The sequence below is a fragment of the Zosterops lateralis genome (assembly GCF_965231275.1).
Source record: "Zosterops lateralis genome assembly, chromosome: 6".
NCBI classification, from domain to species: Eukaryota; Metazoa; Chordata; class Aves; order Passeriformes; family Zosteropidae; genus Zosterops; species Zosterops lateralis.
In genome coordinates, this window is record NC_139761.1 from 36179167 (window position 1) to 36203928 (window position 24762).

Here is a 24762-nt window from a genome sequence, read left to right on the forward strand (position 1 = left end):
TCTCTAAGAGAAACTTCAACCTTCAGTAAACCATGTCACTGAAATGTAATTTCAAACCTCTGATATAAAGAAAACTCTTCCTACCCCATAGCCCACAGCAGTTGGTCTCAATAATGACAAGAGCAACATCCTACAGTGATGGTTGCAATGCTATTTAGAAAACACATAGAGAGTTACTGCTGAACTCCTCACAGTACCACTAACTCAAAGCTTACTAATCACTAAAATGTTTTATAAGGTTTCTTTCGGTAGCTGAAATAACTTCCAGAAGCTTGGGCTTAGATCCAGCAGTTAAAAAAAAGATAGAACCCAAATTGCTCAAAATGTATGGGTTTTTTGATTGTCCAAGGTTTGTTTGCACAGCTTCAGATTTAGTGCAAAGTACTAAACTTCAGCACTTTTGCCAGCTGGCTTTGACAGGGGAGCAAATGCATGACTTAAAGCCTTGAAGTCCTGGTCTGTTATCTCAAGTGAGATGATGTTCCCTGTCTCTTCACACACCAAACAAAATACTTTTCTCCAAGCGCTATTGCTGATCAACTGCCACAGGCGCAGGACTAAACTAAAGCAAGGACTTATACACTGAACTGAAAAAATTAGTTTTTTCATGTCTCGGACTGGGTCTTTCTCCTGCCAGCTTTGCCAAAAATATTGAAATGAAAAGGTCAGCATGAATTAACAGGTGTGCTGCCTTAGATCCTAAGTGCAATCTCACAGGAGATCAGTCAGGGCCTGATACACATTTCTGCCATCTGCTTTATGTAGCATTTGTAGGTTTTAAAGACATCATGCCCATAGGTGTGAGAACACCTGTGTAGTCTAGTTAACTAAAAGGTAAAATACCAAAAGAGAAGGAAGATGTTTTCAGGATAGATGGAAGTGTATTTAAAATCCACAGCAAGAGATCTGCTGTCAGGAGAAACAAAATACATGCTGTATAACAAAACCTGTTAAACCCCCACCTTAGATTCAAGTAACAGGTAAGTGTCTTTAAGACAGTATTTACTAAAAGTTTTTTCAGACTTTGTCACTGAAAAGTGTGATACAATATGATCTACAGCTGAAGCCATCCCAAAACTCACACCTGATGCAGGCCTGATGAAGTCAGGTACTGAGTTAGTCCATGGTGTCTTTGCCTTGCCCATGTTCTTTGTAGTTGTTCCAGGTAGTGTCAGAATCCCACTGGCCTTATTTCCAGCACAGCAGACCTAGAGAACTATTCCCCAGGAATTTCTAGCACACTGTCAAGGTTGCTTCCTTGTGGAAGGGTGCTTGGTTTGGACTGGGACAGACATCCCATCAACACTTCTGTACAGCAATGGAGCTGCAGATTTCTCTGGTCTCCTACAGCTGCACTGCCAGTTACTTTCTTGGATGTGAGACAAAACACAGGCCAGGTTTGTGTCTTGGGAGAGGTGAGAAACAGCCTCGAGGGCTGCTGTGGAAAGCACAGGTGAGTAGAGGGAGAGCAGAGCAGCCAGAAGGAATCGAGACAGCCTTCTGTGCATCACAGCCTGCACAAGCCCCATGCCACTCCCTCATACCATCAAAAAACTCAGCTAAGAAACTATTTTTTAAACCTCATTTAATAAAAGGTTTTTTAGATATATAGAGGGTATTAAGTAAATAAGTTACATAGTACATTACAATCACATCTGCAAGATTTCCTTTAGTGTATTAATATTTTATAAAAAAGCACACAAAAAATAAATTCAGTCCAGTCTATCACAACTGTACAGCAACAGGTAAATATATTTATATATATACATTTTAAACATGTAACAGTCTTTTAAAAGGTGCCCTAGGCAGCAGACACACAAAAGGAAGTGTCTGCTCACTTGTTAAAATAAAAGTAATATACTTTATTATAAAGCATTTATACAGTAATTACAAAGGCTGACTGCTCCTGTACAGTACACCAAAGCTTTGACTACAAATTTAAAAACAGAACATAAAAAGAATGAACACAAAAAAAGTTTATATCAAATCTGAACTACAAGGGGAAAAATACATGTGGAGAAGCTGCAAGAAACTTTTTTAAAATACACAATTACATTTCTATAAAAATATATGTTGTCTTCTAATCTGGAGAAGTTCAGGGTTTTTTCAGGCTCAGCTGTCAGTGGAATCTTAGTCTTGGAAAGAAAGATCCTTAGACAGCTTGGGATTCAAAGTTTGTGTCTTCCTAACATATGACACAGGAGAGAAGGAGGGAAAGTAAAGCAGCTGAACCCAAGTGACGAATTTACACAGAAACTCACCCCCCAGACTCGCTTCTCTGTCTCTTTAAAGCTTTATGAGCTTCCAGACATACATCAGAAGATAAAGCAGGGAGAAAGTTTGTGTGGGAAAATGTGTCTTACAGTAAGGTTTCTGGTAAGAATTGGACTAAATGTGCCATTGTATGAAAGCAGACAAGACTCCTATGGCTATAGTCATTCCTACTCCCATTTTTAAAAAATACAATATGTATCAGTAGGAGCCTTCTAGGCCACTGCCTGAAAGAGAATTAAGAAGTGTGTAACTGCTGAGAGTGAGAAAGATCACATTTGTGATTTAAGAAACACTTTTTTTGAAAAGTGTTGATTTTAATCTAAGCTTGTTGCAATGATAAAAATTACCAAAAGCCTCAGTTTGATAAATTAGAGAGTATTTTTAGTTAATTTGGACTTAGTCTACAATGGGTTAAACAGATGAGTTACATTTAAGCTTTTGAATTTCTATCTTTGCCCTTTAAGTAGCTACATCCCTACCTGTTTCTAGCCAGCAAAATGCCATGGTCCTGCACAGCTGAGTGAAATTCTGTAGGCCTTCAACTTACAGAGCCAAGTTCTCTCTGATACCATCACCTGTATCAGTAAAAGAACAAATATCAAATAAATTAAAATGCAGTGTGGTTCTTGCAGCTAGACTGCAAAACACCTGCAGCTATATCAGATATGCATCACAAGTGCATGCATCTATCTAGTAATTACATACACACACAGTCTTACAAAACTCAGTTGCTATCCCATGCAGATCACAAACCTCAAAGACTGAATCTATCTGTAAAGGGCAGGCAGAAGCACAGGCAGCAGTACATGATGAGGGCAAACGTGACCTGCCACTGCATCTCCGTGATGCCCAGTGCTGGCATCAAGACTCAAGCAGGTGATGATTTGAAATACAGCCATCTGTCTATGGAGTATGTGACCACCTGAAGCCTCATCTTGCACCATAAAAGGCAAATCTATTAGTACACATTTACAGAATTGCATTCTATAAATATTTGTTCCCATAAAAAAGAACTAAAGCGAAAAGACACCTTGTTCAAATTAATGACTTTTTACTGCCTGTTTCCTAAATTAGCAGCAAACCCTTACACTAAATGGGGATCAATCAACAGGCCTTTAAATGATGGAAAATAATGAGCATGGAGTTTTAAAACAGATATATCAACACAACATTGACAAGAATTTTGTTTGTTTGGGTGGCTTTTCTTAAATCTTAACTAGAGTAACAAACTTAAATGAACACCGTGCTGCAATAAAGAGCCACTCAAATTATTTTTCCCCCACAAAGAGTAGGAACATAACTCATTCCAGATTAGACAAATTCCATTTAAATGCTTTGTCCACAGAAATTGAGGGTTGGCTGCTTAGGCTTTGGTATTGGTCTTTTTTTAAAAAACAATTCTCTGCCAACTTTTGCTAGTAGGCAAGTTCTAATTCAAATGCAAGATCAATTCCAAACTCCTACTGTAAGCCAGTGGGAAGAAGGCTTGGTTTGCTTGTCTGTCTTTTAAGATGACACTTGGAGGAGCTGTTCCCCTTACTACCATGCCAGAAAAGAAGTCTTCTGGCAGCTACTAGCAATTTGGAAGTATGCTCAGAAACATACTCATTCCAACTCGATGCTACTTACTTGGCACATTTACCTGATTGTGGTCAGCCCTGCTAACCCACAGCTGTTATAGAGGTTATCCTCAGAAAAAGCCCTTTTCTGATTTACTTCCAGTGACAGGCTGTGTCCAGTTTTCCTGTTCTGTTCTACTTATACTGCAGCAGGGTGGGAGAAAACAACCAGTACTGGAATCAGCACAAAATACACACAACATTTTTATGCAAGTAAAGAAAATCTCTGATTTGTTCTAATCAGCACCTCAATGGCTTGTCCTTGACAAGAGGAAAAATAATATCAGTTTCCTACAATAGGGAAAATCAGTGAAAGATCTGGCCTTTGGAAGACTGTAATAATGCCTGCAGTTGCTTCACCTACTGCTCCTCCTGACACAGGCTGCTAAAGCTTCTGTTCTCTCCAAGGGCCTCAAGATAATGGCAGACAAGCATTTTCTCCAATTTATAAAATTAAAAAGATAAAAATCAACACTGAAATCTAAGAGGAAGACTGATCTGCTTAAGCTTCTTTTTAAAGAAGCAGCTTTTAGTTGTTTGCAGTTTTTGAATGATTTTAACAGTTCATGATGTGCCATGTGCTTCTTGGTTAGTCAACAAGATCCGTTCCATGTAGGAACATGGAACAGTCATCCAAATGCTGAAAGGAACCCCTGTTTTGATAGGAATGAAAAATACAATCTTGACAGAAAACTGAACACTTGTAGGTGAAAGTGTCAACTTTGCAAAGAGTGCAGTCCTTAATGATGTACCTCCGGATTTTGTAGGAGTAGTAACTGTTTCTGCTATTCAGAAATATGATTCTATGCAAAAGCATAGATATGTCAAAGCAATCGTTGTACAATACACAGCCTCCCAAGCAAAAGAGTGAAGTCATCATGGTTGCATAAAACTACAGGGCAAGAAGACTGACAGATGACATGCTGTAGTTATACCCTCTTTCTACAGTTAACCAGGAATTTATCTAGCAGCTGAAAGGGTCAAGATTTAAAAAAAAACAAAACAAACCTGCCCAGTCAGGCACACTCTGTAGCTTACATACAACAACATCTCTTGGATCCTTGCAGGGGAAGGCAGGAGTGATCAGCTCCTTCAGTATGGTCTGGTATTACAGTGTCAGCACCCGAGAAGATGGGCATCACTGCTGCTCCTAAGGATGGATGGAGAGCAGGAGCTGGGCAGCCAGGCTGCTGGATGGCACCAGCTGGCCATGAACCACAAGTGATTCTCTGCATCCTTACAAATAATGACAAATGTGGGCTATAAAGATGTACAGAACAATCCTGCGCGAACCTCACATCTGTCACTTGGGCCACTTCTTCTTATCTCTCTTTTACCAGCAGCTTTTGGTGTCTAAATTTTTTGGGCTCTTAGCTTGTGTCAGTTCTGAAGGAAGAGTCAGCCTTTCAGCAAAAAGCACAGCTCATAACAGGACAACCCAGCAGGCAGCAGTGCCCAGCCACTGGTGTGCAAATAGGTGACAAGCTTCTCCTGTACATACTGACAGCAACTCTCTGGGAAACTAGGGCCCTGCCATAAAAGCTTGATGATGGCAATTTCAAGGAGTAAATGAGACAAGACAGAAGAGGATATTGAGAGGTAAAAACATTCACAGAGGGATCACTGCTGGAGATGAGAGTCCATTCCTCCCATTTCTGAGGTGCACACAATCCAGCACACAAGATCTGGGTTCATTTTCACTAAATAAAATTGTTCCCATTTGTGTAAATTCAAACCCATGAGTTTTCATTTCAAATTGCACTTGTGAAGCCCAGACTCCTTTAAGTTAATCAAAGGCTGACTATTTTGTTTTCCAAGATGAGACAATCTGCAAGGCCTGTGGCTACTCTAGTCCCACAGGATATTTTTATATCCATTGCTACATTCTTAATGCCATAAGATAATTGACCTCAGGCTTCCATTTGAAAAATAAAACTTAAGTCTCAAAAGGAAGAAGAGTGTCTTGCTCATCGCACTTTTCATTTTTGTGAAACGGAGGTAAAAAGTGCACACAATCTTTCCCCAAAACTTGTTGTCTGCCTGAATAACTGCTCAGAAAGAAAGGCAGGAAAGCATAAAAGGAAGAAGAACTTGCTGAGAAAGGAAACAACTAGAAATCACCAGTGTCACAGTAACTGGATACACTTAGCTCAGAGTAGAGCTTCATTTTCTTGCTCCAGTCTGGAAACTTTTATATCCAAGAGTCCCACTACCACGATTCCTGACAAGAACAAAAAGAAAGGTCTGACTGACCTGAGAGAACTTACTTCCACTGCAGGTGACATTGTTCTATTATGTACCTCAGATATCATTATAAATAGAATAGAAATCTTACTAGTCTTTAAAAAAAAATCCAAGTTGAAAGAAATCTTGTTTATCCACCATTCAGTACTGGCAAGGTGAAGTGGAACATGTGGCATAAGGAAATGGCAGCACTGAAACCAAAACCTGATGGTTCAGGTAAGAAAAGTGCAAGCAAAAAAATGCGAGACCACCGAGAGGGAGGTCGGGTCCAGCCTTGCTACTCCCTCCACTTCTGGCCTGCTGCTATATTTCTCCGTCTTCATCCGAGCTGGCGCTGCTGCTGCCGCTGGTGCTGCTCCCAGTGTCACTGCTCTCGTCCTGCTGGGCCTGGCTGCGGGCTGCTGCCGCCGCCGCCTCCTTCTCCTGCTGCTTCAGCGCCGCCGCCTTCTTCTCCTGCTCCGCGTGGCTCTTCATGTGAGCACTGCGGCTCTTCACCTTGTAGAACACCCTGAGGAAGGCACATGTACATGCACATTAGCACCAGCCTCGCCTATGGCCTCCTTCAACACTTCTCCATAAGAGCTTCTGCTCTCCGGCCTCAAGCTCATGAGCTTCAGCTCCCAACTCCTGCTGGCACTGCGACAGAGCACCCACAGCAAACACCACTTCAGCACGTGCCAGCACAAGGCCCAGTGCTAGCAGGAGATCCTGAGCACCCTCAAACCACTTGCTTCATTTCCTACTGCAGCCATTTCTCATTCAGCTCTGAATTCAGAGGGGCCGTGCTGGTATCGGAATTATGCATGTGCTGCTTAACACAACATGGCCCTGGTTTCCAGGCGTACCCTGTGCTGCAACAATACAATAAGCACTGAGGCAGAGGATGGCCCAACGCCACTCCTGAGCCTTGTCCACAGAGCTCAAAATGTTTGAGCTTTTTCCATCTGACTCTACATTTTGGTGATCTGCCCCTCCACCCTCTACCATTAGCTATTTGGATTTTGCATCAAGTGCCACAAATGAAGCTCAGACACCATTAAGAATCCTTGTCTGCTTGTCCTGTTGTTTTAAGAGTAAGCAACATAAGTAGGGAACTGAATTTTCTTGACAGTTACAATTCTGTTGGCAACAAACCTATAAAAACTACTAAAACTGTGTGAGGAAACACAAATATATTTGACATCCACCAAAGCCAGCTGCAAATTTGACCAGATGAACTATGTAGCTACTGGGCCTAATAGCTGCTGCTATAACGATGGTTGTGTCTCATGTTTCTGCACCACTGTTCTTAAGTCTATACCATGTTCTTTGTATGTGATCTAGCAAGTACATGGAGACTTTTTGTTACAAAAATGTAAGCATTACAGAGGGCCAACACAGCAGCTGCTTGAAAGTGCAGCTTAATACTAAATACTGTACACAGTTCAAATGCAGGTGGTATCTCATGCCATTTGAATAAAGCCTTAATCTGCAAGTACTAGTAGGGCAGTAATTCATTAGAATTACTCCCAATGTCTATGGCCTATACAGAAAGACAGAAAGCTCATTTGAGAAAAAGCTTCCACAGGAGATGCCCTACTGTGATTCTGTGACTATTGCTGGAAGCAGAGTTGGTCTTACCTGCCACATTTTTTACATGGAAATGTGTTTTCTATGTTTTGTGTTTTAGTGGTAGCATCAGATTTTATCTTCTGTTTCCTCTTCTTCCTCTGCACTGGAGCAGTAATAGGCTTTCGAGGCTTCACTGTTGTCTCCCTTGGCTTCCTCCCAATTCTGCCTGTGACAGTTCCCTCGTGACTCCTCATATTGGTGTTGCTGGCCTTTGCAAAGAGAAGAGTTAAGGCAAAGTCACACTTAAACCCACCATCAGAAGGAAGACAATGGTTGAGCTCCTCTGTTTCACTCATTCCAGAAAAAGGTTTTATTTAATGAGAAAATCCTCAGGCTATTTTAAGAACATTTCTCATCATGGCCCTCTGTGTGCACCAGCCACAAAGAATTCATTGCATTTTTCCACTTTATACATCCCAGTATAAGTTCTCCCATCACAGCACACAGTCTGACTGATAGTAACACTGAGCTATCTCAGCCCAGTCTCTTGCTCCAGAAATAGAGATGGAAACTTTTTGCATCCAGAACTGCCCACCTGTTTTCTAAACTGTTTGCAGAGTGAAGGTGGCATAGAAAGCACAACATGCACAGTGCAGCACTTACTATTGCCCCATCCTGTAGTGTCAGTTCATCTCTCAGAGCATCGGCACTCCTCTTTCTGTTATCCAATCCTTCCTCTGCCTCCTCTTCTTCCTCCTCTTCCTCCTCCTCCTCCACATGCCCCTGTTCCTCACTGAAGATGTCCCTTCTGAGAGGAAGAACACGTGCAAACCTATGGGAACTCTTCACCAGAAGATAAAGGAACAGTTAATTTTGATGTCTGTGAGTAAACAACATTACGTGACAAAGGACACAAATTTGTAGTCTGGACTCCTGTGGAGAAGCCAGCTTGTCTGTGCTTTTAATTTGACCAGTAAATGAGACAACACACAAGACTTCAAACCACAGCCCAAACAAGGTGAGAGAAATTTAAGAGATTACTTACCTTGATGTCAACTTCAGCTTCATCTTTCATGGATCTCTCATTAGCACCATCAATGTCCCCAAAGATTAAGGTCCCATTCCGACCAATTTTCACCTGTTTCTTGTATGTGTAGTAGAATTCCACACACTGAGCCACTGTTTTGGTTTTTATCTGTTGTTTAAAAAACATGAAAAGTCCAATGAATTACCTGATTTTAAAAAGACTTATAAATAATACTGGGGGTGCAATAAATACACTTTGTATTTTCTCTCCTTAGTAGTCTCCATTCCACCACAGCTGCTGTTCAAGCCTCCTTTTCTGTGCCATATTCACCCTGTTTGCCTCATCCCACAGCCTATCCCCTTCTGCCACTGTTACTCACATGAGAACTAGAGGACAAACTTTCTGAAGAAAAGCTGGTTAATGTAAAAGTGACAGAACCTGGAACTTTGTAAGCTTAATGCACCTCTTAGCCTCTGAAATGTTTCAGTTGAGCTATCAGGCTTGGCAGCAACCTCTCAGTTTTATGGGGGAGCTTTATTTTGCAGCAGCACTTCAGAGAAGACCAGACCAGAATACCGATCCAAAAATGGAAGTGAAGGTTTGCAGCCCTTTCCTGTTTTGGCCGCGTGCATTTTGTAGGCATATGGTGGTAGACAATTATCAGCACAGACTTGTGACCATCTACATATTCTGCATCAGTGATTTTTCTGAAAAGTTTGGAATATATTCTTAGCTTTTGCAATTTAAATGCCTTTGGGGAATTTATTCAGTAAGTATGTTTGCAGCTCCTGGTTTTGCACTCTCCTTCAGTGATTTCCTCTTTGCTGACATGTCATACTTCATCAAAATATGGGAGTGATTATTTTTACTATCATTGTCACAACACTGGAAAGAGATCTAAAGGATGCATCATTCTCGTATCCTTCTCTGGTCTTCTCAATCAGTGGCAAAGATGTGTTTCTTTTTTGTTTTACCTGCAAGCCATTTAAGCCAAACATTGCCAGTGCTCTATAAATGTGCTCTGCAGAGGAGATGTCTGCAGCATGGATTAATGGAAGTAATGCAGTTTAAGTAGCAGGGTCAAGTAAACAACAACAGCAAAACAAACATTATTGCTCTAGCTTTCTGGTGAGATTTTATGCTGTGCTCGATGTTGACATTTTTCTGAAATGTTTTGAGTGTAGGACCTAATGCTTAAAGTGAGGTTTCAGAAAAATCAAGACTGAACTTCCTGTATTGAATGTTCAACAAACAAGAAAAAATGTATCACAAAAAACCAACCAAACAACAAAAGTAACTTACGAGCTTTTGGACCAAGAAAAAGTCTTTCTTGTAAATTGCAATGCCTTTGTTGAATAGCTTTTTTTCGGCAACCTTCCACTTGTCTGATCCTGTAGGTAAAAATAAGTTGTAATGGAAGCCCATACAATTTCAAATGTTTACTCTTCTACATACCTTTTCTTCATGTTTGCCTTAAATAAGACTAATACACATATGTGAGGGTGCAGCCTCTCCCTCAAACCTACTACAGCAAAACCTAGACTGCTGTTAACTCCTCCCTTACTGCTCCACCTCAGCTCTCTCAACACTTCATTTGTGTTAGATCTAGTGCTCATCACCATAGGTTAACTCACCTCAGCTTGCAAAAACCACTTAATTAGATGAACTAAGATGTTGCCCAAGCAACATGAAGTGACACACTTCATCGTGGCCCAGTCATAAGATTTTATAGTAGGGAAATGGTGAGGCAGGAGAACAGGATCTTCTCTTTCAGCAGCAACCTGTACTTGAAGATTTACTATGTCTCCAATATTCCTCAAATATTCCTTGCCTCTAATAATAAACACATTTTTGAATCCTCTCCTTCCTTATAGATATTACTCAAGTAATATTTGCCAACAACTACAGTAGGAATGTGTAATGATGAAAAAATACAATTTCTGTGCTTTGTGGCACCAGCTATTAGAAGTCTCTCTACCCCTTAAATCAGGTCTTTCAGGTGACGTGGGTCACTCCAGATCACTGAAGTCAGTGTCACACAGCTGACTATTTTCTAACTAAGTGCAAGACTACAAAGGCAGTTTATGGCATTCAAATTTTGCAGAAACACTAACAGGTATCCATAGCTGGCTGAGGCTTCTTCATATATTCTATTCCCCATAAAACCCCTTGTTTAACTCCAGCCTGGAAACTCATGCCAGAGAGGCTATGATTCTAAGGTTACCACAGCCTTTCTTGTACATACTGGCTGTCTTTCTACATTCTCTGTGACTTACTGCAAAGGATTACCTTCCCTTTTCCCCATAAAGAAAATCAGAACTCATACCCATGTTCAGAAGGATTAGCATGAGCAAAATTTCTGGCAAGCCACCATTTGAGTTACAAGAGAGGAATGCTCTTTTAATCTCCTCGTAATGTAACAGAGTACTCCGAAAATCAGAAAAGGACAGAAAAATTCCTGTATGATAAGCAGGCTGCACAGAGTTGTTCTGGTTAACAAACCTGTGTAGTGATAATCTGCCAAAGGGTGGGTAGGTGGTCGCACTGGCTTCTTCAACAGCAGTTTGGTCAGAGCTCCCTTGGATAAACACAAATAAAATAATTAATTTAATGTTTGGGGTATTAAAAACAAAGATCAGGCAATTGTTAATCCCCTCTTTTCTGTGGCAACAGAAAAGAACTAAAGCACAGTTTACCACTTTGGCACGACTTTAAAAAATCACATTCTTGACTATCCACCTAATAGCATTCACAATGATGGGCTGGCTGAAATCTACCACAGACACACAAAAACTGCTTTCTGTTTGATCTCTTCTCCAATGCAAGTCCATGCATTCCCACAAGTGTCAGGGCCAGAGGATGGGAAACGAGCGGACAGGCAAAAGTGTGGGATACACATGACCACAGGGCTGATTTTTGGCAGGTTAAATCAGTCACAGAACTGTAAAAGGACGACAAAGCTTTGCTGTTTGATATTACCTTCTAGGGGTGTCAAAAGGCAATAATGAAAGTGCATCATGTCTTACAGTATTGATATAAAATTAGCTGCCAGCTGTTCTACAGACACAGAGAGAGAAGCCAAATGGATCTACCAAAACAAAGAGATGCAAGACACTGCCCTCTGACTCAGCTTTCAGCCCCAGCCTCTTATTTTTCCTTTCTACATAGTAACCTTTCCAGGAAGACAACATCTAAGATTCATTTACCAGTCTTGGCTCACTTGCCCTGATAGACTGTCAGTGTGTTTGTTAAAAAGCCAAACATGTCCAAATTGGAAATTTAAAGGATAATAAGTACACATGGCACTGTACATTGGTCAGAACCCACTTTAGGGACATGCAAGGGACACCAAACAGTGGGAACCAGATGCATTGAAAGGAATTTGCAAGGCTGTCCTCTCAGGAATGAGAGGTTACCTGACCTCCCTTAACATCTTTGACCCCACTGAGGTGAACAGCTGGGCAGACTCACCAGAATGCTTCCCTTTTCTTCATGTAAGAAATGCAATGCCAGCTCCTGGTTGGTTCCAGCCCCAGGAAAAATGCTTGAACAGGCAGCAGCTAGCAGGTTTTCCACTATTTCCACCAGGGTACCAAAAAAATTCAGAAAAGATTAAAATGAAGTTTCCTACAGGATTTGCATCATTAATTACCTCTTTTGAAGGAGGACTAGACAAAACAGAAAGTAAAACTCAGAGAAGCTGAATGTCCTTCCAAGTTTATCTGGATCAAATTTGGACCCCAGAACTCATTAGACTACAAGGCCATGCAGCACTATTTACACATGGAGTTTCTTGCAAATCTCCTCCCTTCTCTAATGTCTTCCCACCTCCCTTCACCTCAGACATTTCTTGAATTCACCCTTATATTGTGAATTTCCACTTCACAAAACCCTTTTTTTCTCTCTCATTCAAAATATTTCTTCAAGCTTGCCCACTTCCTCTTCCCTTCAGGATTTATACAGGCCACAACCAACGTGCAATAAAAGCAGACAGCTCCCCAAGTCTGCTACTAGCTACCACAACTCCTACTTCTTCATCCTGACTTCTGCCTACAACTTCATTTTTTCAAAATACTATTATGTCTAGAATATCGCTCAAAAATACAGGAGTTGAGTGTGTGTGGTTTTAACAAAACCAAGGAAGCTTCATTGAACAAAAGGCTGCTCTTGGCCTGACAGAAGCAATGGTCCCAGTTGTTCATGATTAAAAGAACCAATCCTACCAGCCTCCCCTTGCCCCATACATGCAATCTCATAAACAAGTTTAGCTCCTCAAACTGTTTTCAAGACCACTCAAACATGCCACTTGAATGGCAGCTCTAAAAGATTCCTAATTATGCTTACAGTAGATATGCGGTTACCCCTACAACCACTGTGACAACTCTGTCCTCTTCAACAGCCTTTCACCTTCTTACCATTCTCTTGGGTGACTTTATTGGTTTCCAAGTCACCCCATGGCTGCCACACCAGCTCTGCTTTATGTTCATCAGCTTCTGCCAGAGATCTATCTTGGAGTGATGGGATTTCTGCTTGAAAGCGAGTTCCTACATTTATTCGCCTGCAGAGAAGCAAAAACATCACAGTCAGGCCATCTTTACAACATCCAGAAACTCTCCATCTTGGCTAGAAACACTAATGAGGAACCAAATAAAGAAACAAATTTATATACAAATGCAGGCTCTTGCATATAACACCAACGGTGTTGTAGGTTACATAAGTAACTCAGAAGCTGAGAGGTTTTACATCTATTGTCAGTTCCCATTTTTTTATCAGCATTGATTGAAACTGTATTTAAATTTGCACCTCCTAACAGCTGCTCAAATAACAGTTATTAGCTTCCAAAAATCATCTCTTTTTGAGAGGCTCTCATACAGTGTGCTCCTACGGCAAGCTTGCTCCTCAGGCATAAGATAGGTGAGCCTGTTCTAGTATAAACATTTTGTCAGCCAACAACTGAACCACTCTCCAAAAGTCCTTTTCAACCTAAACACTGCCATCCGGTCCAACTTCCCATTCAAAGCAGGATCAAACTTTGGTCTTTTATGATCCTGACACAATCTGGTGTCTTCTAGGTATTCTAACAACTGAAACCAAAAATGTAAAACTATGAAACCTGCATTGCTCATTTTGTACCAAACCCAAATTCTATCCTTTTAGCATCAATCTCATACTTTTATACCTGAATTAGCAGACAGATTTTTCACTACATGCAACCCACAGAGCACTACATTTGCTTTAAGTCAAGTGACCATCAACAGAGATTCTACTTTGCACTAGCAAACACGATTTTGTGCACAGAGGTGGGTAAGAACCCCCACTGAAAGACTGTTCTATTATGTACCTTAATGCAAAAGTGTTCCTCATTCAGACGTCAGTCAACTAGCACCACACTGGTAGCTCTTGACATAGTAAAGTGTAGAGAAAGCAGCTCTTTTTTTGGAGACAGCAGATCAGGCAGTGCCCAGAAGATTATAAAATTCGAGAGTTGCTTCACTAGAAAAAAGGTAAAACTCCCTGCCCAGGGCAAGGTTTGCTGTAGGGTTTGATTTATAATTGTATAAGTGTTTAAGGTAGATTCTCACCAGAAGGCCCTATGGGAAAGGCACAGCTGCAGGCTGGATAGTTGGAAGTTGGCTGAAGGATGGGAGGCATTTAGGAGTGAGGAGAGGTGAGCAGAAAGGTGATTGAATGGTGGAACATGTGCACAGGAGCACTGCAGCTGGGCCAGCCAGGGGGTGCCTTCCTTCCACTGAGTTCTGTTAGGTCTCGGTTTGCTTTCAGTTATGTCAGGTGGAGAAGAAAGGTATATAAAGGCTGAGATTCCTACAGCAAACTGATCTCCTTTGGATGCATAAGGGGGTCTGTGTCACTTTCTTCCCCATTGCTGGGAATGGCTGGCCCCAGTCGGGACCTTTAAAGCAGCGCAGGGCGTGCAGAACGCTCTGGTAACTCTCACTGAGCCAAGGAACTGGCTGGGAAGAGTCCGGGAGCAGGATCTGGGAGGAATTCGGGAACAGAACTCAAGGAATTGAAAGTGTGTGTACCCCACCCGGAAGGTGAGAGCAAAGATGAAAAGAGGAATACCCTTGGAACAAAGCAGGAGCCTGGGCCGGGTATGGCAGATCCTACATTAACAACTTATTAGTATGGCTGATGTAAAGTTAAACACCCTGCTGGACTGGGTGTCTAATAATGTTAGAGATTTTCCCCTTAATGGGCCCCTACAATTAGAAGTTTGGCAAGCGGTGGGCCAGAGACTTTTTAATACTGCCAGTCATGGCGATGCTGAAGCTTGTGGCCATCTCTCTACATGGGAGCTATTAAAGAAAACCACCTCAACACTGGCCACTACGCGGCTTTTGACTCCCCTGAACCCTCAGCGCTACCAGGACTCTTGCATGGCCCTGAGATCAACCCCATACCCCGTGAAGTTGCCTGACCCTGAGATTACCCCCAGGCCTGCGGAGCTGCCTCACCCTGACACAAGTCCTTGTGTGGCTGAACCCCTCGGCGCGGGGCTGGCACACCACGAGCAGGCGGGTGCCGCGCTCTCGGCCCAAGATGGCGGCGCTGTGGCAAGACGCAGGGAAGCCGCCATGAAGGAGGGCGACGCGCCGAACCGGCGCCCGGCTTGCGGGGAGCTGGGCTGTGGTCGCAGCCTGAGGCCCCTCCTCACCCTCGAGCGCAACCGCTCCGGCAGCCCCGGCCCCGCTCCGCACCCGCCGACGGCGGCCGTGCCCGTGTCCGCCATGGCTGGCGGCTTGGAGCCCACTGCTCCCGGCACCGGGGTCCTGCTCGCTGTAGCTGCGGACGGGCCGGGTTCACCGGCTGGGGCAGAGGAGCCCGCCGGCCGGCTGCCACTGGATACCAGCGGTGCGGGCTGCCCGCCGCCCCACGAACCCATGCAGGGCTGCCCTCGAGGAGGAGCCGAAAGCCGCGGTGCCAGGAGCGAGTCCCGCCGTGCACCTTCCCGGCACATCAGCGGCGGGAGCAGCCGCGGGCCCGCCCTGCGGGCGGCGGGGCCCAGAGGCGGCACCCAGAGTTTGAGGCAGCCGAGAGCAGAGGCGGCACAGGCCGCGCTATTCCAGGGCTCAGGGCCGCCAGCCGACGGCGCGGACCCTGCTGGAGTCCAGGACATCCCTTTGGATGACCTGGGACCCAAGAAAAAGAATTTGAGCCCTGGACAGGGGGGTGTGGAGCCAGTCCAGGGGGGTTAGAAACTTTGGCACAGAGCCCAGGACGACACTGAGTTTGATCTTTAGCCCATGGGAGAAATTTCCAGCATTAGGAGAGGAATTGCATATCACCAGGAAGTGAAAACAGTAGTTTAGCACAGTAGAACATGCAAAATTCAGTAGTTTTAAGATTCTTAGAATAAAAGTAAATGAGAGACAAAATAGTGAAATTTAAGTAGTACCTCGTGTCCCTCTCCTTCTTCCTCGTCCTCCATATTCTGGGGTGGTGATAATATAAAGTAGTTGGAGTAGATTGAATCAAAGCAGAAGTGACCCTCTTAGTGTAAGCACTAGGCATTGGTGTGCAATAGTAAATAACCTACACGTAACTATCTGTATAAATGTGAGGTGACGTCCCATCGGGGGGCAGTCCCCTCGTGTCCCAGCCGCTGTCCGGACCTCGGCTGGGAGCAGAGAAAAACTCTGTGATATCAAATAATAAACAACTCGAAAAACCAGAAAACAAGGCCTTGAAAACTCCACTTCTTTGTACCAGCGCGACTCAGAGCTTTTAGAGGGCCAAAGACTTTAAACAACCTAAATCTGGGTAAGAAAACCAACCCGAGAGACCCTGCCATACCAGAGCTGCCGCCGGGCAGCCCGGGCAGAGCAGCGGGGATATCGCTGCCAAGGCTGGAGGAGCCAGCAGGGCCGTGTGACAGCACAGCCATGTGGCCCTTGCACTGAGCCCCCGTGTTGTTGCTGCTGGGCACTGGGACCTCGTGCCTCTGCCTTGCCTCCTTGGAGCAGCAAGCCAGCCTGGAGGCTGCAGAGCAGGGTCGTGCCCCTGGCTCTCTGTGTGCCACCCCAAGGCTGGACTTGGCCAGCAAAGAGTCCCAAGATCTTGCAATCTGTTCTGTTAGGTCTCGGTTTGGTTTCAGTTATGTCAGGTAGACAAGAAAGGTATATAAAGGGTGAGATTTTCACAGATCTCCTTTGGATGCAGAAGGGGTGGTCCATGTCACGTTGTTCCCCATTGCTACGATGTCTGCTGTGATTCTCAAGTCTTGGCTTGGTGCCCCACACATAGCACAATTACCAGAGAGAGTGTGACCTAGTGTAATAAGGAATAATAACAAAAATTTCTGGGAAATGCCAACCTCCAGACTTTTCTCATCCTCTGTAATTATATACACATGTCTATTATGAAAAGCAGTCTGGAAAAGGTGTGAGGAAGCCTTGAAACAACACATAACCTTGTACAAAAATTCAGAGAGATACTAGCAAGTGTTTTAATACAGTGTTTTGATGTCCTAAGAGACTGTGGGATCAAAGGGGAGGAAATGAGTATGGAAGGAGAAGAAGCAAATACCTTAATTCCCTTTTACACCCAATTCCTCATTTTGGTATTGTCATGAAGCACCTGCATCATAAGATGTCCTGCTGGAAAAGCCCATGTTCAAAAAATGACTGACTTTCAACACACATAAAAGGAGATTTTGCGAACTATTTCTTTTGCATCTGTAGCAGATCCAGATCTCCTTAAGGGGAACAGTTCATGTGTAAAAAAAAGCGATGCAGAAGTTAACTACCCTATACACTTGTTCCAACTTCATCACCCATTCAATCCCACCAGTGGAGTGGGATTCCTTCCTGGATTCCTTTCTTCAGAATCTGCTAGATGCACAGACTGAGGCTAACTTCCTCTCAGTAGGCGATGGCAAGATGACATCAAGCATGATAGATTTAAGCAGGGAAATTTTAGGTAGGCTGCCATATACTATCTGTCCTTTTCCCCAAAAGCACTATTTCCAATTCCTGTTGAAGGTAAAGCAACAGGGACATTACACATTTCAAATCACAGCCATGGGCAGGGATGAAAATGTCTCATCTCTGATGCCTCTCGTTATAACTGTTTCAAGATCTGGTTCTCAAAAGTAATTTCATTTCAAATGCAATGAAATTCAAGTTTATTCCACTAAAGTGGAACATGCATGAAGAACAAAGAACCCCAAGAAAACATTAAAGTTTGATTTTGAGTATTTTACAGGTTCAAAAGTCTGTGTATAATGCTACATAATTTTCCTTTTTTCCTTCACTTGTTCTATTAATCTTGGACAGAAAAAAGACAATCCAGACTAAAAATGAAAAGCAAGAGATTTCATGCAGGACTGAGAAGACCTTGCTATAAAAGCAAAGCCAAACAACCACCCTGGTAAACCAGTCCTCCTTTCAGAGCACACTGAGATGGACTGCAGAGTGATGTTCATGTGGAGTCTTCTACTCATTGCGATTACTCTTGCTTACTGTTATGGCATGCAGTTTCACTGACGAGGAAAGGGTTATGGACTATAATCTGCCCTAGAAGGGATGACTGCTTGAAACTGACACTTTGCTGTCACCTGGAAACAGATAAAAAGGCTTTTTTGCAGTAAAAAACTGCAGCGGGAAATTTGGGAGATTTCACGTCTCAGGACACAGACTCCTCTGACCTCACTTCTGAGAAGGAAAGAGACAACTGGAAAATATGGAGGGAAAGAATGAGGGCCTTCTTGAAAGTTACTTTTCATTTTGAAACTGAACTTGGAATATGACATCTCTGGGCTAGAAAAAACTGAATTACACCTCATACCTGCAACGCCCATATAAAATCAGAGTTCTACCGCAAGAGTTGACCTGGGTAACCTAAATTTGCCCTGCTCTGAGCAGGAGCTTGGACCAGATGATCTTCAGAGATCCATTCAAGTTTTATTCTTCTTCTGTTCCTCTACTGATGAAGTCTAGATTTCAATACATCAAGAGCTCTTGCCTGTAAGTACCAACAGTGCTCCTGGGATGCCATGGGAGCTGAGTGTGACAACATCCAGAATTCAGGATGTCAATTGGGAAGGCAGTTAACAGCTGATACACCAAAGGTATATTTAAGGCAGCCTACTTCAGCAGTGACCCCAAGACTTTGATGCAACTGAACTACAAAACCAGTAAGATACAAGGATCTGTGACGACAGCTGCCTATTGTACCATTTCACAAAGAATTAAGCTTCATTATCACATTTCCTATTTTGAATCACTGCAATTAAATAACATTCTGAGAAACTTTAACAGGAGGTTTGGCAAAGCAAAAGCAATTGAGAACACTACACTGGGTAATCACAAGTTTGAGTCAACTTCTGACAAGACCACAAAGCAAATTAAACATTTTTTTCTTTTTAAAAAAAGTGCTTCCTGTCGTATTTTCTTTAAGGAAGATATGTCCACATAATGGACCACAATAGTGCTGCCAAACACAGAATGACATCAGGTTATTAATTTACTGTCACTGAAAGTTAAAAGCTAGATCTACCTGCATAAGCATCTGTTCAGTAAGACTTAAGATGACAGTAAGACAACTCTGCACATAACTACGTTTTGGCAAAAGGAAATGAACTTGCACTACTACCATGGTTTGAAATTTCCAGCAAATTTGGAAATGTTCACATACAACTAAAATCACAACTAACTTTCTGTCATTAACTTCAACAATTTAAGCAAACAGACACAAGAAAGACAGTTGCACCACAGAGAGGTCAAAGATAGAGACCTGAGAGGGACACGAAAAGTATCTGTGCAAGAAGTTCCCCTAGATTAATGTGAAATGGACCAAAAGGAAAAAGATGAATTAGGCAACTTCCAAAATAAATTTATACAACCATTAATGTGCTTATTTCAATGAACAGGCTTGGTCTAGAGGAGGTTTGCAAAGGTGACAAGAAACATCTACATTCATTCACAATTTTAACATTTGCTCAGGACAGGCTACTGCCACAAGTGCAGAAAACTGAGCTTCAAACAAGAAGGCAGAATGGAAAAAGGTCAAGAAAAAATAAAATTGTCACCAAATGCTCCAATCCATTTTTAAAATATAAACCATTTTGGATAAAAGCAAAAGCAGCGTTGTATTTACCTGGGCAAAGTTGGAGTCAAATATATCAAATGTTACAGGATATGCTGCAGAGTTAGAGCAGAGATTCCTGATTGCACAGTCAGATGCCAAGCCACGTGGGTGTTTTTATGCCATGTGGGTGCTTCCGTGCCCTGCATCTCCATGATTAGATTTTGCAAGAGTTCATTAATTAGGTGAAATAATGAACTGGAACTACCTTGCTGTAGGTTCTGCAGTACTGAGCTTAAACTGAAAACATTCCCACAGCATTGGCAAAGGCTGTGCAGAGACATTTGCAATTCTGCTCAGGTTTAGCAGGACTGGCACCAAGCCTAAGCTCACAATTCCAGCTTCAGTATCTCCAGACTGCATTCCCTACTGCTGTTGTGTCCACATATGTTTGAGGTTTCCCAGCACACAGCCAGCTAAAGACTAACAAGGCTGATTAGTTCAAGGCACACACCCCATATGCCACTGGCCATAGTGTTTTCAGGCTGAGCTCGCCTCGGGGAGTGAAGTGTGCACAGCTGTGCTGCAGCTACAACACACCCGCGATCAGACCAGTCCATGTGAGAGCAAACTCCAGTTTTCCAAGCTACATTCTGTCCTTCCTCTAAAGGAGCATCATCCTCCCACCCTAAAACAAGCACACAGCATACAAAGAAGTGCTCGTATACAACAACACAGATTCACCTTTAGGTAACTAACAGTAATTCAGCCCGGAGACAGATGAGCAGTAATTGAAAGCAATTAGTGTCACCAGAATTACATTTGCCCAAACAAACAGTATTTATCATGTGGTATAATTTTTAATCAAGACAACTTATATTTTGAACACCAGTAAGAATAGTTTTAATGCTTCTGAGAGACTCTGAATCTACTGGCTACTTACGGTTCAATGCTGACCGGGGTGGCTTCCCCCACTACCGAAAGAATCGGAGGGGTAACTTCTGAACTATCTGCAACGAGAGGAAAGAACTGCTCAGCTTCACGTCTGAGATTTACTTTTCACACAGGTTGCAAATATAATCAGAGCTGTCCATCTCTCAAAAAAGGTGCCCCTAGGCTAATTAAAGGAGTTTCAGACGACCAGGAACTTGCCTTCCTCAGTTCAGATACTGACAATCTGCGAGAGGCACTGACTTTTCATTCCCAAGAACGTCAGCAGGGGGTGTTGCAGGCTGCTTGTGAACGCATCTTAACCTCCATGCCCAGATGGAGCAACACTGCATTCCCTCTATCCCGCCTCCCCAAACGATCAGGAAGAAGCTCCAGTTTCACACAGTCACACCTCCTAAGGGCATGATGTTCCTCCTAATGCTCCACAGTTCCTAATCATAAATTAGACAGGAAAGGAAGGTTAGAATGAAACTTACTTGATCTAAGCAGAGTTCTGTGACCACTCTTGGGAGTCATTGGAGGTGGAACTGAATGACCGCTTGTAGAGAGGATAGCGTTAAAATACAGCCCAGATCCTTCTCTCACTGGACTAAGGATTGGTGGAGGAGTGTAAGGAGGTAGCTCAAAGTTCCTATCTGAAGGGTGGTCTGCCAGACGGACAGGTGACCGTAAGTGGCTCTGATACGGAGTAATATTGGAATAAACAGGTGGTGCAATAAAGGTGCCGGCTTTCGGTGGTATGAAGAGTGGCTCAGGTCTTGGCCGCTGCTTTGGTTTTCGGGCAAAGCCCTCTGCTTCATCCTTTGGAACAGCATCTTCATGCTATTAGAAAAAAAATTACATTGTTAATTTAATTTAAAACCTCAGGTTTGAAAAACTTCAGTGAGCCGACATAATTTTTTCATGGCAGCTCAAAATCTGGATAGGACAGTTGGAGGACATCTCAACAATTAGCAGAGGGGGCAGGCAAGTGAGAGGAAGAACACAGGGAATAGAATGGACTGGACACAGGAACTATTAGGTAGCAGCTCTAGCTCATGTGATTATGAAGTTATATTTTACAAGAACTACATGTACATCTGGTCCAACCTACACGGCAGCTTTAAAAGAGAACAAAAAAGCACAGCAGAGCCCTGGCACAGATACACCAGAACCCTGAAACAGATACACAGTGATACCAAATAGTGGTAAGAGAACAGAAGATGATGTAACAGTATTTTATTAGATGGTCATAAATGCAGAGAAACCTCCCCAGACACCTGCCATTTCTCTGGTGTCTGAACATTCTGTTGTATTTCTGGATGGAAGAGAGGGAAAATAAAAAAATCAATCCACCCATTCGTCACTACTGCGCTGTGGGGAATGATCAAGTACTGACCTTCAGAACTCAGTTAAAAGGCTTCAATTGCATGAGAATAAATCTTCGTTTTGGATTTTATTCACATTAAGAGATATGTGCACTACTTAAGAGTTTATTGGTATTTATGTATGTATGAAGAAAGCACTCTTGACACAGACTATTATTCTAGTCTTATTGCCCATCTGGCTTTATTCACTGTTTAGTGAATTTAGTGAGGCACTGCCTGGCTTTACTAGCATTAGCTATAGGTCATGAAAAGCCAGAAATACCCAAATATATGGCAATATTATTGGCAAATATATGGCAAATTATGGCAAAATCCCCAGACTAAAAACATTCCAAGTTAGAGCCTTGGGATCAAACTAATAGAAAAGTTCATGTCTAAAAACTGTGATTAAATCTAACAGCTGTGGCTCATCTTTGGCTCCTTAGTCCATCCATACCTGACTTGAGGTCTCCATGTTGGTATTACGATTAGATCGCCTCCGGGTGACTATCACTGAAGGCTTCCGGTCACAAGGAGCTCGATCGTTCGTTTGGCCTCTCTGGAGCTTTCCATCCTCAGACTTTTCCTTTTCAAGGCTCTGCAAGTCAATTTTTCTCACTGGCACAGACACAGGAATGATAAGAGGCACAAGGCTGTTATCCTCCCGGGCTTTTTTGGGAGCTGGTGAAGAACTGGCGAATTCCACAACACTTTTTGAAGCTGCAGTAGGTCCTGGAGCTGTTACTAGTACACTCTTCTCCTCTGAATTATCCAGTTCCTGAGAAGAAAAATAGATTCCTGAAAAGTTCTGTATTACTTACATAATAAATGAAGTATCATCTCACTTTCAGTGTGTATCAAGTTTCTCGATGCAATTTGCAAGCAGAAATGGATTTGGAAGCGTTACTGGAAGAAAAGTAATACTTCACAGTGTTACTAAAATTTCATAGAATTATTTCAGGATAGCCTATAGTCTTAACAGCTAGAACACATACACACGTCATTCTTAAGAACTGTCTCACTACCTGTGTTTTGACATTTTATTTTCTATGTGAATTTGTGGTACCCTGCTTGATAACTTTCAACAAAGGCTCTAGTTTTAGTAATGATCAAAAGCTGTAGGTTATTAATTTCAAATATTGGATTTCTGCTCCAGGGAAGACTGAACCATGATAATATCTTAATTAAATTTCTCACACACAAAAAACCCCAAACCCAGAGCAACCTTTTCCTTCATCCTTTTTTTTTTTTTTTTTTCCCTTACTCTGGAAAACATTATGCCTTCAAAATAAGGCCTCCTTTCAAGACCTTTCATTAGAGTTGGGTTAAGTGTGCACAGGAAGGTTTATCCCATAACTGACCCTGCAGTTTACAAGTCTGACCACTTTTTCACAGAGACTGCAGATGTACCCCCCTAGTACCCAGTGATGGAAATCACAAGTGGCATCCATTGTTCCAGAAAAAGCCTCAGCAGAAATTAATGAGGTCTGAGGACCTGCCTTCACTTCAGGCTGGTGACAGGCTCCTGTACTTTCCCATAAAGATACCAATTTTGGATTGGGAGGGCATTCATTATGTTCATCGGGCTCATAGACATCACTAGAGTCCACTGACTTTAGAAAGTAAGGGGTTCTTGTACACTTTTGTAGCCTCCCTCCACTACTTTCTGGGTACAGCAACATGTAATGACAATGTGAATATGTGAACAAGCACCAATTCTGACCAATCTAAAAACCTCAGGTACTTCCTGGGTGCTACACAGACCTCTGTAGGTCAAGAGACCTGAACTAATTTGCTGACTACAAGGAGGAATTTACCGCAGCTCAAAAGTGCCAGTCACCCAAAAGTGTCACTTTCCTCTGGCTTCATGACTGGTTAACCATGCTCCTTTTATTTTCAAAACTGGTGGGCAATTAACAAAAGACTCAGTGATGGGAGAGATGATCCCTCCAAGACAAAAGAAAAAGAGGAGACTTGAACAGTAGCACAGATACAGAAAAGACACCAGTAGGAACTTAATATAAATAGCTGAGACATCCTTAAAGATTTTCTGGTCCACACCAAAACTTCTCTGATCACAGAACTTCACACATACCTAATGTTTACTAAGAGGGGACATGACTAGTTTTGTAATTAAGCCTTTTGCTTCAGATCCCTAAATAATTTCTCAGCTGCTTGATTATTCTCAGAGGTAAGCAGAAAGGAGTCTCTTAATAAGGGATGGGACCTTCATTTGCAGACCTGCTAGGGGATTTTCGGCTACCTCAGCATCCCTGTTGCAGAATTTGGGGCAGGAGGGCTGCTGGATAACTTCTCTCAGGAAGTGCAACATGTGGCACTTTCATTTAGACTCTTGCATAAATACTGAGGTATGAACTAGCCATCTAGAGTCCTCCAGGAAATCCACAGAAACCCATCACACATTCTGGCATTGATACTGTCTATCCCTCAAGCTATTTCTAAAAACCTTATAATTCACAGAAAAACTCAACTGCAGCAGCTGGAACAACTGTTCCAAGGCCACAACTGTGATCTGATAAGAAACCACACCAGCCTTTAAAAAAACATCCCCACAAAGTGCCTTCTACCATCATTCTGCATCACCTGCATCAAGGAGAGGCAGCTTCTGTCTGCAGTCAAACCAAAGCTTGTCCAAGGAGGAGGCGAGCCCAGAACTCTAATTCTGCAAACTAAACTTTTTTTT

The 24762-nt window shown here is 42.7% G+C and overlaps 1 protein-coding gene across 4 annotated transcripts in view; it reads right to left on the reverse strand.

Moving 5' to 3' along the window:
* Positions 1 to 1598: 1598 nt before the first annotated feature.
* The window catches only part of MIDEAS (mitotic deacetylase associated SANT domain protein), a 55697-nt gene continuing 32533 nt past the window's right edge, over positions 1599 to 24762 (reverse strand). For 3 of the 4 annotated variants that reach the window (XM_083863283.1, XM_083863284.1, XM_083863285.1), the window contains 11 exons: positions 22516 to 22836; positions 21189 to 21534; positions 20705 to 20771; positions 13131 to 13273; positions 12187 to 12290; positions 11218 to 11293; positions 10018 to 10106; positions 8734 to 8883; positions 8352 to 8531; positions 7758 to 7957; positions 1600 to 6645 (listed from right to left, as the gene is read on the reverse strand). In XM_083863283.1, coding sequence (XP_083719409.1) covers positions 6441 to 6645; positions 7758 to 7957; positions 8352 to 8531; positions 8734 to 8883; positions 10018 to 10106; positions 11218 to 11293; positions 12187 to 12290; positions 13131 to 13273; positions 20705 to 20771; positions 21189 to 21534; positions 22516 to 22836 — 1881 coding nt within the window. In that variant the 3' untranslated portion in view covers positions 1600 to 6440. Of the gene's footprint in view, positions 6646 to 7757; positions 7958 to 8351; positions 8532 to 8733; positions 8884 to 10017; positions 10107 to 11217; positions 11294 to 12186; positions 12291 to 13130; positions 13274 to 20704; positions 20772 to 21188; positions 21535 to 22515; positions 22837 to 24762 lie in introns of all 4 variants that reach the window. The other variant, XR_014590360.1, reaches the window with a different exon arrangement.